Source organism: Chiloscyllium plagiosum, unplaced genomic scaffold (assembly GCF_037043375.1).
Source record: "Chiloscyllium plagiosum isolate Xiang-an unplaced genomic scaffold, Cpla_swu_hap1 HiC_scaffold_43, whole genome shotgun sequence".
In the NCBI taxonomy this organism is placed as follows: Eukaryota; Metazoa; Chordata; class Chondrichthyes; order Orectolobiformes; family Hemiscylliidae; genus Chiloscyllium; species Chiloscyllium plagiosum.
This window is the reverse complement of record NW_028270181.1, coordinates 30,311,439-30,330,538: the sequence shown is the minus strand read 5'-3', so window position 1 is coordinate 30,330,538 and position 19,100 is coordinate 30,311,439. Positions and strand designations below refer to the sequence as shown.

General features: G+C 45.1%; 1 protein-coding gene across 3 annotated transcripts in view; it reads left to right on the top strand.

Moving 5' to 3' along the window:
• LOC122541754 (PDZ and LIM domain protein 1) overlaps nt 1-19,100 on the top strand; it is an 85,416-nt gene that overhangs the window by 50,804 nt on the left and 15,512 nt on the right. For all 3 annotated transcript variants that reach the window (XM_087982481.1, XM_087982480.1, XM_087982482.1), the window contains exon 3: nt 2,690-2,774. In XM_087982481.1, coding sequence (XP_087838607.1) covers nt 2,690-2,774 — 85 coding nt within the window. The remainder of the gene's footprint in view (nt 1-2,689; nt 2,775-19,100) is intronic.

Here is a 19,100-nt window from a genome sequence, read left to right as displayed (position 1 = left end):
CCTCCTATGCTCTAGTGCAAAATGACCCGGGGGAAAGTGAGGACTGCAGATGCTGGAGATCAGAGTTGAGAGTGTGGTGCTGGAAAAGCACAGCATCTGAGGAACAGGAGAGTCGGTGTTTTGGGCAAGAGCCTTTCAGCAAGGCCGCGTGTGCCCGAATGTAGGATCAAGGAGCCCTAGCAAAACTTGAATCAATGGGGATCAGGGAGCAAATTCTCTACAGGTTGGAGTCATACCAGGCACGTAGGAAGATGGTTGTGGTTGTTGAAGGTCAGTCACCTCAGCTCCAGGATATCTCTGCAGGGGTTTCTCGGGGTGGTGTCTGAGGCCCAACTTTCTTCAGCTGCTGCATCAGTGGCCTTTCCTCTATCATTCCTGACGAAAGAATCTTGCCCGAAATGGAGATTCTCCTGCTCCTCGGATGCTGCCTGACCTGCTTTGCTTTTCCAGCACCTCTCGACACTGTAAAAAGTCCCAGCCTATCCAGACTCTCCTTATAACTCAAACCCTCTATTCCTGGCAATATTGTGGCCTTTCTGTTCTACAACACTACCCAAGACCTTACTTTTAATTGTATAAGTCTTACCTTTGTTTGTTTTACCAAAGTGTAATACCTTGCATTTATCCAAATTAAACTTCAACTGCCACTCTTCAATCTATTCACCCAATTGATCAAGATCTCTTTGTAATCTTAGTAAAGATTAGTGCTGAGGACTTGTATTAGAACTTGCTGCTCCCCTAGCCAAGCTGTCCCAGTACAGTTACAACACTAGCATTGACCTGACAATGTGGAAGATTGCCCAGGTTTGCCCTGTATATTAAACAAAATGCAGGACAAATCCAACCCAGTCAATTATTGCTCATCAGTCTACCTTTGACCATCAGTAGAATAATGGAAGGTGTTATCAACAGTGCTATGAAGCAGCAGCTGCTCAGCAATAACCTGCTCAATGATGCCCCGTTTGGGTTCCACCCAGCTCCTGACCTCATTACAGCTTTGGTTCAAACGTGAACAAAAGAGCTGAATTCCAGAGGGGAGCTGAGAGTGACAAGTGTAGGATCAAGGAGCCCTAGCAAAACTAGAATCAATGGGTATCGGGGGCAAATTCTCTGCAGCTTGGAGTCATACCAGGCACGTAGGAAGATGGTTGTGGTGGTTGAAGATCAGTCATCTCAGCTCCAGGACATCTCTGCAGACCTTTCTCAGGGTGGTGTCCTAGGCCCAATTATCTTCAGCTGATTCATCAATGACCTTCCCTCCATCAGGTAAGAAGTGGGGATGTTCACGGATGGTTGCATAATGTTCAGTGCCATTCGTGACTCCTCAAGCACTGAACATCTGGGCAACATCCAGGCTTGGGCTGACAAGTGGCAAGTAACATTCGCACCACACAAATGCCAGGTAATGACAATCACCAATAAGAGACAATCTAACCACCACTCCTTGACATTCAATGGTGTTACCATCACTGAACCCCCTACTATCAACAGTGTGGGGAATATCATTGACCAGAAACTCAACTGGACTTGCCACCTAAATATAGTGGTTACAAGAATAGGTCAAAGCTTAGAAATACTGTGGGAGTAACTCATCTCCTGAACACTTCAAAAACTGTCGATTATCTACATGGCACAAATTAGGGGTCATGATGTGGACTGGCGAGGACAAAGTTAAAAATCACACGACACCAGGTTATAGTCCAACAGGTTTATTTGGAAGCACTGGGATGTGAGAGAAGAAACATTTTTGTAATGCAGCATGTTGGCTCAGTGGTCAGCACCGCTGCCTTGCAGCGTCAAGGATCTGGGTTCGATTCTAGCCTCGGGCGGCTGCGTGAACGCTGTTCTCCCTGTGTCTGTGTGGGTTTCCTGTGGGTGCTTTGGTTTCCTCCCACAATCCAAAGATGTGCTGGTTAGGTGAATTGCCCATAGCGTTCAGGGATGTGTAGGTTTGGTGCGCTAGTCAGGGATAAATATAGGGTAGGAGAAAGGGTCTGGGTGGGATACTCTTCAGAAGGTGGGTGCGGACTTGTTGGGCCCAAGGGCCCGTTTCCACACTGAAGGGATTCTAATGTATGGGTACAAGAAGGACAGTGAAGAATCATGTGACCCCTCATGGCCACTTCAAGGGAGTTGTGTGTAGAGATGTGAAGCTTTTAGCGAGTGCCTTAAGGAGCACAATTGGACTTATCAGGAGGTGCAGAAGTCTTTGTAGTCCCATACTCCCTTCTCGTCCCCCTCTAACCCTCCATTCAGAATGGAGGTAAGACATTGACGAGCGTAATGCAATTGTCATTGTTTCAGAATATCTGCCTTTGTTACTGATTCAGGCTGCAAGAGTTCAGCACTCTCTGTTTCACTGTCCAAATATTCTCCTGTACGGAACCAAATCAATCGGGCCTGGGTGACCTGGTAAAGTACCAACAACATGCACTGCTCTTGTTTATAAAGAAACTGAAACACAGTTGGACATCACAAAGGACTTTACAGCAACAAAATTTCACCTTGAGCCACGCACGGCGATATTAAGACAACTGATCAAAATTAGGTCAAAGAGAGTTTTAAAGGAGGGAAGAGAGAGAATGAGGCGGAGAGGTTTGGGGAGAATATTTCACAGCTTACAGCTGTGTGAATTTGATTGTTTTGTGTAAAATTGAATAATTAGTACAGTGTCCTTTCCTTTTGATAGGTCTGAATCCAAAATCTGGTCACCTCTGTCTAATGAGGAAGGAAAGCAACATGCATATAAGATGAACTTGGCATCTGAACAACAGGTAAAGACATTTTTTCATATTCGTTTGTGGGATGTGGATAAATGCGAGGTATTGCATTGCAAACAAGGACATGACTTCTACAGTTAAAAGTAGGGTCGTGGGTATTGTTGTAGGACACAGAGACCCAGGGGTTCAGGTACATAACTCTCAGAAGTTTGCATCTCATATAGACAGGGTGTTTAAGAAGGCATTTAGCACGCTTACCTTCATTGCATAGACCTTTAAATATAGGAGTTGGGATGTCATGTTGAGATTGCACAGGATGTTGGTGAGACCTCTTCTGGAATACTGTATGCAGTTCTGGTTGCCCTTCTATAGGAAGGATATTATTAAACTGGAGAGGGTTCCGGAAAGGTTTACCAGGATGTTGCTGGGACTGGAGGAGTTGAGTTATAAAGAGAGGCTGGACAGACTGGGATTTTTTTCACTGGAGCCTAGGAGTTTGAGGGGTGAACCATTATAAAGGTTTATAAAATAATGAGGGGTGTAGATAAGGTGAATAGCAAATGTCTTTTCCCTAGTGTGGGGAGTTCATAATTAGGGGGCATGTTTTTAAGATGAGAGGAGAGAGTTTTAAAAAGGACATGAGGGCGACGTTTTTACACAGAAAGTGGCTTGTGTGTGAAATGAACTGCTGCAGGAAGTGGTGGAGGTGAATACAGTTACATTGTTTAAAATACATTTGGATAAGTACCTGATTAGGAAAGGTTTAAAAGGATATGGGCTCGGAGCAGGCAGGTGGGACTGGTTGAGCTTGGGAACATGGTCAGCTTTGATTAGTTTGATTGAAGGGTCTGTCTCCAGCCCTGTATGACTGGTATGACACGCGCAAGTTGCTTATTGCAAGATTCAACTTCCTTGAAGTATGTGTAGGGAGGCACTTCATGCAAATGCTTCGATGATTTAAATACTTACATAGCTGTCCAAGCTGTCCATTCTGGTATTTATGCTACACTCCAGCTCTATCTATCCTTTCTCATCTAAAGCCCTCTTTTCCCTTTGGTCTCATATTTTTGTCTAACATTCCCTAAAATTTGGAGGTGCTGGCGTTGGACTGGGGTGGACAAAGTTAAGAATCGCACAAGGTTATAGTCCAACAGGTTTAATTGGAAGCTCTAGCTTTTGGAGCGTTCCTCCTTCATCAGGTGGTTGAGGGAGCGGTGCTGTGAAAGCTAGTGTGCTTCCAAATAAACCTGTTGGTCTACAACCTGATGTTGTGTGATTTTTTAACTTTCTCCCTGAAAATATATGTGCGCTGTTCTGTACTCTCTTCCCGCGACAGGGAATTGTAAATTCTCATAATGCACTGGATTAAGGAAAGTCATTTCTGTTGAATTCTTCAGTTGGATTTCATGCTGAACTATCTTATGTTGATGGCCTCCTTGGTGATCGTCCCCAGGAGCAATCAGTTGCCTATGTCAAGCTAGCACCTAACCAGCTCGACATGTGGCCTGTTTGGGGACATTGTATTCTTGTCAATTACTGCCTTTTGAGTTGGGAAGGCAAACTGATGACAGGACCGGTGATAGGCCAGAGATTGTAATGCCTAAATCTAAAAAAAACAATTTAAGGACGTGCATTTATGTGGCACCTGTAGCATCCCCAGAAGGTCCAAAGCGCTTTATAAGCACTTGATCAATTGGCTGTCAGATCAGGTGCTGTCAGGAACACCTGATCTTTATTCGCCTTCCTTCCAGGTGAGATTGGAAACACTATCACAGAGGAAACACAACTGCACAGCAAGCTCCCACAAAGAAGATTGCAATAAATCATGTTCAGACAGTGTCAGCTGTGAGAAAGCACTGGCCGTGACACCAAACGTTCTCCCTTACTTTCTTCAGAGTGTCATATCGTTTTCTACATCCACCCGAACCTGCGGACGCAGGCTTGGGTTTAAGGGACCAGTGGAGGATGTTATATCTCGCAGAGCAACATTCCCTCAGACTGATGTGCCCACTCTCCCTGGGCACTGGAATGTGCCAGTCCCCGTTGCCAGAGAAATGGAAACCCAGTGGGTGACTGTGCTGAGGCTCGGGAGCAGAGGTATTTTAGCCATTTTGGTGAATCAAGGTGGGTGTGGAGGTTGGGCAGATTGATTGTATAGCATGGGCCATGGTTAGACCACCCCCACTGCTGCCTGTGCTTCCAGCCTGTCCCGTGAGGAGCATGTGGGTGATCAGCTGTTTGGGCTGGTACATGTTTGAAAGTGTTTCCAGTCCTGTTCTGAGTGTTGTCAGTGTCTAAACATTTCTCAGCTCAATCCCGATGCAGGCAGTTGTTTGGTGGTGTTTGCGAACTGTTTCCCTGGAAACATAATAGGAGGGTGCAACCTCTTATAGAGAGCTGATGCAATTCTCAGTTTTGGATTAAAGTGGAGACTGGACTCGACGTTAACAATTGCTGAGCTGCTGCAGCTGAACCCACCAGTCGCTCATCGTCACTCTATTTGTCCTGCTTCCAAAAGCCCTTCGTATTTCTTGTTATGAACTTCAACAACGACCCATTTTCCTTCACATTAGCGGAGGTTCGCCCAGCCTCCCTGCACTAAAGACTGGTAGGGGAGTCCGAAACTAGAGGGCAAAGGTTTAAGGTGAGAGGGGAAGGATTTAAAGGGGACTTGAAGGGAAACTTTTTCACGCAGAGGGTGGTGCATGCATGGAACGAGCTGCTTGGGGAATTGGTGAAGGCTGGTATAATTGCAACATTTAAAAGATATTTGGACATTTACATGGATAGGAAAGGTTTAGAAGGATATGGGCCAAACGCTGGCAAATAGGACTAGTTTAGGTTAGATTAGATTAGATTCCCTACAGTGTGGAAACAGGCCCTTTGGCCCAACCAGTCCACACCGACCCTCCGAAGAGTAACCCACCCAGACCCACTTCCCTCTGACTAATGCACCTAACACTACGGGCAATTTAGCGTGGCCAATTCACCTGACCTGCACATCTTTGGAGTGTGGGAGGAAACCGGAGCACCCGGAGGAAACCCACGCAGACGCGGGGAGAATGTGCAAACTCCACACAGTCAGTCGCCTGAGGCAGGAATCGAACCTGGGACCATGGCGCTGTGAGGCAGCAGTGCTAACCACTGTGCCATCGTGCCACCCACTAGTTCAGGAAACTTGGTCAGCATGGACGAGTTGGGCCGAAGGACCTGTAAGATTGCTGTGCTTTCCAATAGTGTCAATCTCTCTCTCTTCCTCCCGGCCCTTCCAACATTGGAATGAAACAGTGACAGAGCTGGGATATGTTATCCCAGTAGTGATTTTGTGGGCTGCGACAAGGACTTGGGCAGGCTGGACTGCAGGGCCTTTTTCCTCTATGACTCAATGAGCTTCTTGATAGCCCTAAACTGAAGGCGGCATTGAAAGCTGCGAAGAGCTGGAGATAGCCATCACAATCTCTCAAATGTATTCCACTTGTTTTGTCAAGAATTTGGGACAGCTTTAAATTTTGTCTGTGTAATCTTGTTGTAACCTTGACTACTAAAGGGAGAACTGATGAAGGCCAAAGGTGTGAGGGAACTGAACAAGGTTGGTTCAGTGTGACCGTGCCCATGCGTGTTTTGACTGGACAGGGGCAGGGGGATCATTTCAAAGAATTTGGCTGTCCAGCCCACACCTGCTCACTCCTATAAAAGAGACAGAGCAAAGTCAGCAGTTTCATATTCTTTATTTGTAAATCATTATTTATAATTAAATACTCCCAGGCCAACTGAACTTTAAAGAATCTCACTCGACACCAGTATTGCCCAATGTATGCCATTGGTGTGGGCAGATGAGAGTGGGCGTCTCGTCTCAGTTTCATTTTCATTTTTCATTTGTCTCATCTTGGTCCACTCGCTTATCGATATTTTTTGTAGCCTCCTTTGTCCTCTTCACAACTTTCCTACCTTGTTTTATGTCACCAGCAATTTTAGTAACCATTCCTTCCATCCCTTCATCCAGTGACATAAATCGGTCACAGTCAACTGATCGCTGTGCTACAACGTACATCTTGCCAGATTGAGAAAAGACCCAATTACTCTTACTCTCTATTTCCTGTTTGCCAGCCAGTTTTTTTAATCCATGCCAATGTGTTGCACCGTGAGCTTTTATTTTCTGCAATTACCTTTAATGCGCCTTCTGGAAATCTGAATATAGTATATCCACTGGTTCCCTTTATCTACAGCATGTGTTACCTCTTCAAATAACGCCAATATGTTGGTTAAACCTAATTTGTCTTTTCTAAAACAATCTCCATACTGCCCAAATTCTTACCTTGACCGCATCCGAAAGCCCTGCTCTAACTGTTTGATAGAGGCAGATGGTGGCTCAGTGGTTAGCACTGCTGCCTCGCAACACCAGGGTCCCAGGTTTGATTCCAGCCTCAGGGAATTGTCTGTGTGGAGTTTGCACAATCTCCCTGTGTCTGCGTGGGTTTTCTCCGGGTGTTCCGGTTTCCTCCCACACTCCAAAGATGTGCAGGTCAGCTGAATTGGCCATGCTAAGTTGCCCATCATGTTAGGTGCATTAGTCAGAGGGAAATGGGTCTGGGTGGGTTACTCTTCGGAGGGTCTGTGTGGACTTGTTGGGCCGAAGGGCCTGTTTCCACACTGTAGGGGATCTAATCTAATAGGATAGCGACAAAATTGTGGTAGTCTATTTAGTGACCCTTTCAAACCAGGCCTTAGTTCAAGCTAACAACCATATCAGTATTTATGATTATAATCTACACTTTAGAATAAATCAATGAGAGTCTAATTACCAGGAATGAAGGATCAGGCTGAGGATATTAAGAATGTGATTCTTTTGAAAGGGTAGGGATGCAGAGGGGCTGTTTATTCTTTTGTTTGGGGTGGGGGGTCAGTTTAATTCAGTTGGGTGGATGATTGGTAAACAAAACAATATGATGCCAACAACGTGGGTTCAAATCCCATCACCGGCTCAGGTTCCATGAAGGACTCTCCTTCTCAACCCCCCCGCCTTGCCTGAGGTATGGTGGCCTTCAGGCTAAATCACCACCGGCCATCTCTCTCTGAAGAGAGAGCAGCCCCCTATGGGCTGGTAAGATTATTCCTGAAATGTTGATTCTCCTGTTCCCTGGATGCTGCCTGACCTGCTGCGCTTTTCCAGCAACACGTTTTTCAGCTCTGATCTCCAGCATCCTGCAGTCCTCACTTTCTCCTGGTAAGATTATGGCAACTTGACTTGATTGTCCTTTTTAAGATATTGGCATCACTGGTAAGGCAAACATTACCCTCACTTGAAGAGCTTGCTGGGCCTTTTCAGAGGCCAGTCAGGAGTAAACCCACATTACTGTCACATGTAGTCCAGACCAGGTTAAAACAGCAGATTTCCTGACTTGCCAAAGGCAAAACTTATAAGCTTTTACAAAGCAAACTACCAATGGCTTGAAGTTGCTGATTAATTAGTGGAACCTAGATTCCATGGTGGGATTTGAATCCATATTCTCAAACAATGTGTCTGGGACATTAAACTAGTGACATTACCGCTAATAAATCAAATAGGAAATTATGGAGAAACCCTTTTGCTGAGAGAGAACATATGGAATACATAAGGGGCAGACCATAAGATGAAGATAAATTATTTCCACAGTCTGTGAATTAGGGCCAAACTGTCAGGAAAGAAGTTAAGAAGCACTCCTATATACAACTGGTAGGACATGTTTGGAATCTCTTCCACAAATGGCAGCAGGTATTGGGTCACTTGTTAATTTTAAATCTGAGTTAGATAAATTTTTATTAAGCGTAGGTATAATGGGATGTGGGCCTAAGGCAGGTACATGGAGTTTGGCCACAGATCAGCCATGAACTGATTGAAGGATGGGACAGGCGTGAGGCGGCCGAATGACCTCCTGTTCCTATGTTCGGATATTTAGAAGGAAGCGAGGTAAACGCAGGAGTGGAAAGACAGTCAAGATTATTTAGATTTAGATTTAGATTTTAGATTTAGATTCCCTACAGCGTGGAAACAGGCCCTTCGGCCCAACAAGTCCACCCCGACCCACCGAAGCGCAACCCACCCAGACCCATTCCCCTACATTTTACCCCTGCACCTAACACTACTGGCAATTTAGCATGGCCAATTCACCTAACCTGCACATCTTTGGACTGTGGGAGGAAACCGGAGCACTCAGAGGAAACCCACGCAGACACGGGGAGAATGTGCAAACTCCACACAGTCTTGCGATAGGCTTGGTGAAGGTTTCAGGAAGTTTGTGTGGAAAAAAAATATGGACCTATTGTTTGAGTGACCAGTGTTTGTCTTGTCAGTTCTATGTAAATTGAATCTACGTTTTCCCATCTCTGCGGACCATGTCACTTTAATTTTTCCAGAAACTCTGCAATTTATTTTTTATTCCATATGATCAAAGTCTAAATCAGCTCACTCTTGCTGTGTGGGTTATACATTTGTGTGGTTCTGTGTAACCAGAATGATCCTGCAATACATTCAGTATGAAAAGAATTACCTTTACTTTGTTACTGATTGCTGTGAGTTTGCTCTTGGGTTTCCTCAGTTAGAAAAGGCAATAAAGCATGGACAGTGGGCTCCACCTAGTGTCTATTTTAGAATGGTGCAGCTGGACAAGGTGTACCAATGGTGGCCTCCACAATTGAACAGTCTTTTGTTTCAAATTTCCACAATTATTCTTCTCAGTTAAAACAGAAGCCTAATTTTGCAGCAGCATTTTTTTTTAGAACTTTCCTGAACCAAAGCTTCACTTTGCTTCACCAATACAGAATCTCAGTTCAGCGTTGTCAGAGTTTAAACACGTCTGCATGAAAAAGTTGCCCCTTAGGTCCCTTTTAAAGCTTTCCCCACAGACTTAAACATTGTTGAACAAGAGACATGAGTCAACATTTTTCGTCTCCCACTCTCGTCTGGACTGAACTGCAAGAAAATGAGTTTTATAAAGGGAACGACAATTAAACAACAAGGGAAGCAGATTGGGACCAAGTATAGCAGGAACTGGGCGGCACGGTGGCACAGTGGTTAGCACTGCTGCCTCACAGCGCCAGAGACCCGGGTTCAATTCCTGCCTCAGGCGACTGACTGTGTGGAGTTTGCACGTTCTCCCCGTGTCTGCGTGGGTTTCCTCCGGGTGCTCCGGTTTCCTCCCACAGTCCAAAGATGTGCAGGTCAGGTGAATTGGCCATGCTAAATTGCCCGTAGTGTTAGGTAAGGGGTAAATGTAGGGGTATGGGTGGGTTGCACTTCGGCGGGTCGGTGTGGATTTGTTGGGCCGAAGGGCCTGTATCCACACTGTAATGTAATCTAATCTAATCTAAACTGTGAACTGTTCTTGGACATGCCTGGTCATGCATGACAGTTAACAGTCCCTTCTAATCCTTCATGTCAACCATTATCCAATCAATCAACACCCATTATTCTTGCTGAATAAATTGTTGTTTCCTTTTGAAACTTGCTTTTCTTGCAGTTCAGTTCTGATGAGTGTGAGACATAAAACGTCAAATTCATATCTTTTTAAAAAAAATCACATAATACCAGGTTATAGTCCAACAGGTTTAATTGGAAGCACTAGCTTTCGGAGCACTGCTCCTTCATCAGGTGGTTGTGGAGTACATGATTGTAGGACACAGAATTTATAGCAAACATTTATAGTGTGATGTAACTGAAACTATACTGAAATTAGAATAAGTCTAAACATTATGGCACAGACAGCAGCACACAGGGGGCTAACACCTTCAACACATTATCTGGGCTGACAACAATTGCTAAAGTTCACTTGAGAATGTAACTTGTACAAAACGTTTTGTGATTTACATATAAAAGAAGTGAAATTAACACGGTCATTCTAACAGATGAGAGACTTAACAAACAATCAAGGTATCTTTCAATGGATAATTTCAGTTACATCACACTGTAAACTTTTGCTATAAATTCTGAGTCTTACAATTGTGTCCTCCACAACCACCTGATGAAGGAGCAGCGCTCCGAAAGCTAGTGCTTCCAATTAAACCTGTTGGACTGTAACCTGGTGTTGTGTGATTTTTAACTTTGTCCACCCCAGTCCAACACCGGCATCTCCAAATCATTCATATCTTTTCACAGCAATTTTTTGTTTCTGTTAATCAATTACTGTCAGAATTGATGCTTCTACACTCCATGTGGAAACAATTGGATGCCATTTTGTTTTGGAAAGGGGAGAGAGCCACAATGTAACTAAATGCTTCGGAAGTTGTATCCTTTCAATGTAGTTCAATGTAGCTAAGTGTGAGGTGATTCACTTTGGTAAGAGTAATAAAAAGATGGGGTACTGGGCTAACGGTCGGATACTTGGTAGTGTGGATGAGCACAGGGATCTTGGTGTCCATGTACACAAATCTTTGAAAGTTGCCACCCAGGTAAAAAGTGCGGTGAAGAAGGCATATGGCGTACTGGCTTTTATTGGTAGAGGAATTGAGTTCCGGAGTACTGAGGTCATGTTGCAGTTGTATAAGACTCTGGTGCGGCCACATCTGGAGTATTGTGTGCAGTTTTGGTCGCCATACTATAGGAAGGATGTGGAGGCACTGGAACGGGTGCAGAGGAGGTTTACCAGGATGTTGCCTGGTATGGTAGAAAGATCGTATGAGGAAAGGCTGAGGCACTTGGGGTTGTTTTCATTGGAGAAAAGAAGGTTTAGGGGAGACTTGATAGAGGTGTATAAGATGATTAGGGGTTTAGATAGGGTCGACAGTGAGAATCTTTTTCCACGTATGGAGTCAGCTATTACAAGGGGGCATAGCTTTAAATTAAGGGGGGGTAGGTATAGGACAGATGTTAGGGGTAGGTTCTTTACTCAGCGAGTCGTGAGTTCATGGAATGCCCTGCCAGTAGCAGTGGTGGACTCTCCCTCATTATGGGCATTTAAGCGGGCATCGAATAGGCATATGGAGGATAGTGGGCTAGTGTAGGTTAGGTGGGCTTGGATCGGCGCAACATTGAGGGCCGAAGGGCCTGTACTGCGCTGTATTCTTCTATGTTCTATGTTCTTTCCATAGATTTGTAGAGGCTGTTGTCCCTGGACGGAGGTCTAAAACATGGTGTGTGTGTGTGTGTGTGTGTGTGTGTGTGTGTGTGTGTGTGTGTGTGTGTGTGTGTGTGTGTGTGTGTGTGTGTGTGTGTGTGTGTGTGTGTGTGTGTGTGTGTGTGTGTGTGTGTGTGTGTGGTTTGCGGCGGGTGAATGTGACAGAACCTCAGGAAGAGGTGTTCCACCATTAAGGACTGATGCCGAGGGGCTGGTGTTGGACTGGGGTGGACAGAGTTGAAAATCACACAACATCAGATTATAGTCCAACAGGTTTATTTGAAAGTACAAGTTTTTGGAGCGCTGCTTCCTCATCAGGCAGCTACCTGACTGAGATAAGGACAAATCTTTCCATTCGGAGAGTTTGGGATCTTTCGAATTCTCCACCCCAGATGGCTTGCGATGCTTTGATATGGAGTATGATCAAAATCCATGTTGACAGAATTTTCAGCACCAAAGGAAGCAGTGGATTTACATAGAACATAGAAGAATACAGCGCAGTACAGGCCCTTTGGCCCTCGATGTTGCGCCGATCCAAGCCCACCTAACCTATACTAACCCACTGTCACAGATCTGTCACAAATCTGTCACAGATTTAGGGACAGGGCAACTCATTGGAGTTGATCTCGAAGATTACACAATATCTTATTGAATGACAGAGCAGCCTCAAGCAGCTGGCCAGCTTCCTCCTCCTCCCATTTCTTATAGCAAGGGGATTGCACATTCGCACGGTCCTGTTTACATTGGCAGACCCCAGACCACTCACTCTGAAACAATCAGCAAACTACTGTCACTAAATGTAGAATTGATAACTGGTTGGAGGAGGGCGTGTTTCCTTGTCCGGGAGAGGGAGAGGGAGAGAGAGAAAGAGAGAGAGAGTATCCTTGAAAAATGTGAGAACCTCACTAGGAAAACTGCAAACATGTGAATTAGAAACAGGAGTAAATATTCAAGCTGCTCCCCCCGCTTCCCGAATCTGCTCTGTGATTTAATAAGATCCGGGCCGATCTGTATCAGCCTGGATTCGATTTTCCTGTTTACCTGCAGTATCCATTGTATCTACCCTCTAACTTAAAAGCATTCAATGACCCTGTCTCCACCACCTCTAGGAACACAGTTCCGAAGACTCATGAACTGGTGAGAGAAAAAGAAATCCTGGTCATTTCTGGCTTAAATGGAAGATTGCTTATGTTTAAATTACTTGCTCTAATCTCACTGGGAGAAGAAATTCCTCCTCATCTCTGCCAGCTAACCTCTGATTCTGAGATGATGTCCTCTGGTCCTTGACTGTCCCATAAGTGGAAACCTCTTCCCATCATCCACCTTACCAGATCCCTTCAGGATCTTATCGTAGGATCATAGAATGTCTACGTTATGGAAACAGGTAATTTAAGTCCGTACTGACCCTCTGAAGAGTATTTCTCCTAGATCCAGTTCCCCTCATCCTATCCCTGTAACCCTGCAATCCCCACAGCTATACCAGCCTGCAAATCCCTGGACGCTGAGGGAAATTTAGCATGGCCAATCCACCAAATAAGCGACACAGTGGCTCAGCGGTTAGCACTGCTGCCTTACAGCGCCAGGGATCCGAGTTTGATTCCAGCCTTGGGCGACTGTCTGTGTGGAGTTTGCACATTCTCCCCATGTCAGTGTGTGTTTCCTCCAGGTGCTCCAGTTTCCTCCCACACTCCAAAGGTGTGCAGGTTAGGTGGATTGGTCATGCTAAATTGCCCATAGTGTGCAAGGATGTGGAGGTTAGGTGCATTAGTCATTAGGGTAGGAGAATGGGTCTGGGTGGGTTACTCTTTGGAGGGTCAGTTTGGAGGGTCCAACAAGTGTGGACTTGTTGGGCCTGTTTCCACACTGTAGGGATTCTATGATTTATTATGAAACCAGAGAACCTGGGGGAAACTGAAGCAGGTATGGGAAGAATGTGCAAACTCCACACAGACAGTTACCCGAGGGCGGAATTGAACCCAGCTCCATGGCATTGTGAGGCAGAATGTGGTAACAAATGACTGAACCAATATATTTTATAAATCTCAATGTGATAACTTCTAATTTTTTGATTGATTACAAGCCCAAACTTTCAGCTTAAGACAATCTTCTATGAATTGCTTCTCACGTCTATCATTCTTTCTTAAAAAAGATCAAAACTGTACAAAGTACTCCAGATTCAGTCTTACCCATGCTCTGTACAACTGAAGCAAAACATCCCTATTTTTACGTTCAGTTCTCCTTTAAGTAATCCGCAATATTCTAGTTGCCTTTCTCATTACTTGCTGCAACTGCTTACTAATGTTGTGTGATCCTGTACCAGGTCACCCAGATCCCTCTGCCCCTTCGCTGGTACATAAGGGGTCATGGTCTTTAAAAAAAGTCCATGTGGCCTTGTCTGTTGGATGCCAGCTGTCAGAAATGTTGCCTACAAGATGTCATAACTGTTCTATCCTGATTCTAGTGTGTTTAAATGAAACCCTGTTTGTTGATGAGACAAAGGCTTCCCCTTCTCACTGTTACCTGCTTTGGGAATGATGGAGCTAACTGGGTTACTGTGAAGCCTCTCTGGGTAACCACCCCCCCAATGCCTCCTGGTTCATAGTCATGCACATAGGCCACCATGCCAAGCAAGCACAGTAACTGCTCATGAAGCAGTAGTCATTTTGGTGTTGATATAAAGACTGTAACACAATGTTGTGCTGTAGGTTTTTGCAATATTTAAACACACACTGATGATTGGGAGACAGTTGTGTTTTGTAATTATGTTACTGGGTCTGTAATGTGGAGATCTGGGAGAATACCTGCGTTCAGAACCCAGCATGGAAACTTGAGAATTGAAATTCAACTAAAACAAAAAGTGGAACTGAAAACTTGGTGTTAGTGGGAGTGGCTATGAAGCAGTCATATTCTTAGTAATAAAGCAAGGATTCAATTCCTCCATTAGGAACATGAAAGTTTGGTCTCTACATGACTCCAGTCCTTATGCTACCATTATGCTACATTAACAGACCTTTGATTCAATCTGGCAAGCCACTCCATTATATTAAGCAACAGTAATGTTTCATAAAGCTGCTTCATTCTCAATGAATCCCTACAGTGTGAAGCAGGCCCCTTGGGTCCACACTGACCCTCCAAAGACCATCCCTGTGATCCTGCATTTCCCATGGCCAATTCACCTATCCTGCACATCTTTGGACCATGGAAGGAAACCAGGTCACCCAGAAGAAACCCACACAGACATGAGGAGAACATGCAAACTCAACACAGACAGTTGCCCAAAGTTGGAATCGAACCTGGGACCCTGGCGCTATGAGGCAGCAGTGCTAACCAATGTGCCACCGTGCTGTGGGAAGTCGGGATACATCACAGTCTTGCCAGCAGTGACCATATCCTGAGGTTTTTGTCTTAAATTTAAGATTGGTTTCCACTTTTGTCCCTTCATGCTTTTAGGGGAGAGGGGGGAGTTGTGTAAAGTTACTGGAGCAGTAGCTAAAATGTCTTGGTTAATGTTTGAGGGACAGGGCAACTGAAGGAATTTGACCTCAATTATCAAAATCCTGAATGTAAAACTAGCCTCAGAAATGGTGTCAATTATTGTAAAAACTCACCTAGTTCACCAATGTTCTTTAGGGAAGGGAATCTGCCATCCTTACCTGGTCTGGCCTACATGTGACTCCAGACCCACAGCAGTAGGGCTGACAGAAATGACAGAACAGGCCTCTCAGTTCAAGGGCAATTAGGAATAGGCAATAAATAGAGGTGTTGCTCATATCCCAAGGAAGAATAAACAAAGAAGTAATGGTTGGTTAGTTTTGGTTTGACAGGGCAAGGGGGTAGATGAGAATGTATTAAATAATCTGTTTCTCCATAAGCTGCTACTGTGTCACTGCTCACAGCTGGGAATGGCTACTAAGCCCACCATGCTCTCCACTGTATTGTTCGTGACAATTCTTACTTGGATAAGGAACAGGAGGGTAGCCGTTGTTAGCTCCCCAACACCCTGTGGAGAGAGGGATTCAGGAAAGGCAGGATTATTCTAGACACGACGCTGCAGTGCTGTTTGCTTTTGCTGGACGGACAATATTTCAATCTCAGAACTCTTCCCCTTTCCTACTATAATCAATCCTGTTTGGGGATTTTATTACACCCTCTGGAGTAGGTGGGACTTGAACCGAGGCTTCGTGGTGCAGGGGGTAGGGACGCTACCCCTGCGGCACAGGAGCCCTTCCTCCTCTCCACTGTGTTTGTGAGCTCTTTCAAACAAAAATTGTTTAATTAAGCAAAATGAACTAGTGACAGACCCCTAAAGGTGCTTTGTAACACAAATCAAAAATTCAGCTTCAAACCAATCAAAGTAGTGTTTTATGAGAAGATGTAATACCAATGGGCAAAGATCTGATACATAGTCATGGATCCCATGTGTTCCCTCTTCAGTGCCTGTTCCTTAATGCTTCATTTACAGTCATATTATACTCATCAGTAAACACAAGAATCCTGAACAGTGTCACAATTGGCTCTTAGTCCATTTCACCTGTTTAAAAATCTCTATCCATTAAAAAGTCATAACTTAAACCAAATGCTGAAAGCAAGATAAACTGCAGGGAGCAGCGAGACAGCACCTGGGGTTCTGATCAATTCTCTGTAACTTGTTCCCAGCCTCAAGGGGTTCAGTTTCCTGGGAAATAATCACGTGGCTGTTGATAGCCAAAAGACATCTGTAATTGCTAACCGATAACTATCCATAGAGCAATTGACTGCTTGTTACCAGCCCCCAGTCTCCATCTTGTTTCCAGTTTGCAGCCTAATTTTCAATAACTCCTTGCTCAAGCAACTGTTGAACGGGAGTCAAGATTAGAGTGGTATCTTCCCCCCAGCCCTCCCCCCCCCTCCCTCATTTATCTCTCCACCCTGGAGGCTCCCTGCCTCATTCCTGGTGAAGGGCTTTTGCCTGAAACGCTGATTTTCCTGCTCCTCGGATGCTGCCTGACCTGCTGTGCTTTTCCAGCACCACCCTGATCTTGACTCCAATCTCCAGCATCTGCAGTACCCACTTTCACCCAACTGTTGAAAGTGTGCCAGCCGTGAGTGTCAAGTTGTTCAAAACATGGAGAGTTGCTTTAAAATGTTGGTTTGAAGGCTGCTCTTTTTCATTTAAAAAGCACAATAAGAAAAATGCACAACAACCTTTACTGTGTCTGATTGAATGCAGGGTATTCCTGCAATGAGTTCACAGAACATAGAACAGTACAGCACAATACAGCCCTTTTGGTCCACAATGTTGTGCTGAGCATTTCCCTTAATCTAACATCAAACTAACCTACACCCCCCCCACATTTGCTGCCGTCCATGTGCTTGTCCAACAGTCGCTTAAATATCCCTAATGTTTCTGACTCTACTACCACCACTGGCAGTGCATTCCACGCACCCACCACTCTCTGCATAATGACCCTACCTCTGATATCTGCCCGACACCTTCCTCCGGTCACCTTAAAATTATGGCCCGTTGTGAGCCATTTCTGCCCTGGGTAAAAGTCTCTGTCTAGCTACTCTATCGATGCCTCTCATTACCTTGTACACCTCCATCAAGTCACCTCTCTCCCATCCTCTCTCCAGTGTGAAAAGCCCTAGCTCACTCAATCTCTCTTCATAAGACACGCCCTCCAATCTAGGCAGCATCCTAGTAAATCTCCTCTGCCCCCTCTGTAAAGCATCTACATCCTTCCTATAATGAGGTGACCAGAAATGGACACAGTATTCCAAGCCTGGTCTAACCAGGGTTTTACAAAGCTGCAGCAAAACGTCATGGCTCTTAAAGTCAATCCCCCTGTCAATGAAAATAAACACACCATACTCCTTCTTAACAGCCCTATCAACTTGGGTGACAACTTTGAGGGATCTATGTACATCGACCCCAAAATCCCATGGTTCCTCCACACTACCAAGAACCCTGTCTTTAATCCTGTATTCGACAATCCAAAATGAATCACTTTGCATTTATCCAGGTTGAACTCCATCTGCCACTTCTCAGCCCATCTCTGCATCCTGTCAATGTCTTGTAGCCTGTAACAGCCCTCGATCTATCTACAACACCACTGTCCTTTGTGTCATCAGCAAAGTTACTAACCCACCCTTCCACTTCTTTATCCAAGTCATTTATAAAAACTATAAAGGTAAGAGGCCTATGAACAGATCCCCATGGGACACCACTGGTCACTGACCTCCAGGCGGAATATTTTCCATTCACTACCACTAGCTGTCTTCTTTCGGCCAGCCAATTCTGTATCCTGACAGACAAATTTCCCTGTATCCCATACCTCCTAACTTTCTGAATGAGCCTACCATGAGGAACCTTATCAAATGCCTTACTGAAATCCATACACACCACATCCACTGCTCAACCTTCATCAAATCACATCCTCAAATAATTCAATAAGGCTTGTGAGGCATGACCTGCCCCATGCTGACTATCTTTAATCAAACTATCTTTTTCCAAATAGTCATTAATCCTATCTTTCAGAATCCTTCTCAGTACCTTGCTTATCACAGATGTAAGACTGACTGGTCTGTAATTCCCAGGGATTTCCCTCTTCCCTTTCTTGAACAGAGGAACAACATTTGCCTCCTTCCTATCATCCGGTACTACTCCCGTGGAGATCATCGCCAGAGATGCAGCAATCTCATTCCTCATTTCCCGTAGTAACCTTGGATATATCTGGTCTGGCCATAGGGATTTATCTATCTTGATGCTTCCAAGAATTTCCAGCACATCCACTTCCTTAATCTCAATCTGTTCAAGCCTATTAACCTGGTCCACGGTGTTCTCACTACCAACAAGGTCTCTCTCTCTTGTGAACTTAGGGCCTCCCCTACTCCAGGCACAAGTTCCCTCCACTATCCTTGATTGGCCCTCTCTCTGATCATTCTCTTATTCCTCATGTGTGTGTGTGTAGAACGCCTTTGGGTTTTCCCTAATCCTTCCCACCAAGGTTCTCCCGTGCCCCCTCCTAGCTCTCCTCAGGCCGTTTTTGAGTTATTTCCTAGCTAGGGCGGCATGGTGGCTCAGTGGTTAGCACTGCGGCCTCACAGCACCAGGGTTTCAGGTTCAATTCCAGCCTCGGGCGACTGTCTGTGTGGAGTTTGCACATTCTCCCCGTGTCTGTGCAGGTTTCCTCCGGGTGCTCCAGTTTCCTCCCACAGTCCAAAGATGTACAGGTCAGGTGAATTGGCCATGCTAAATTTCCCGTAGCGATAGCTGTATTAGTCAGAGGGCAGTGGGTCTGGGTGGGTTACT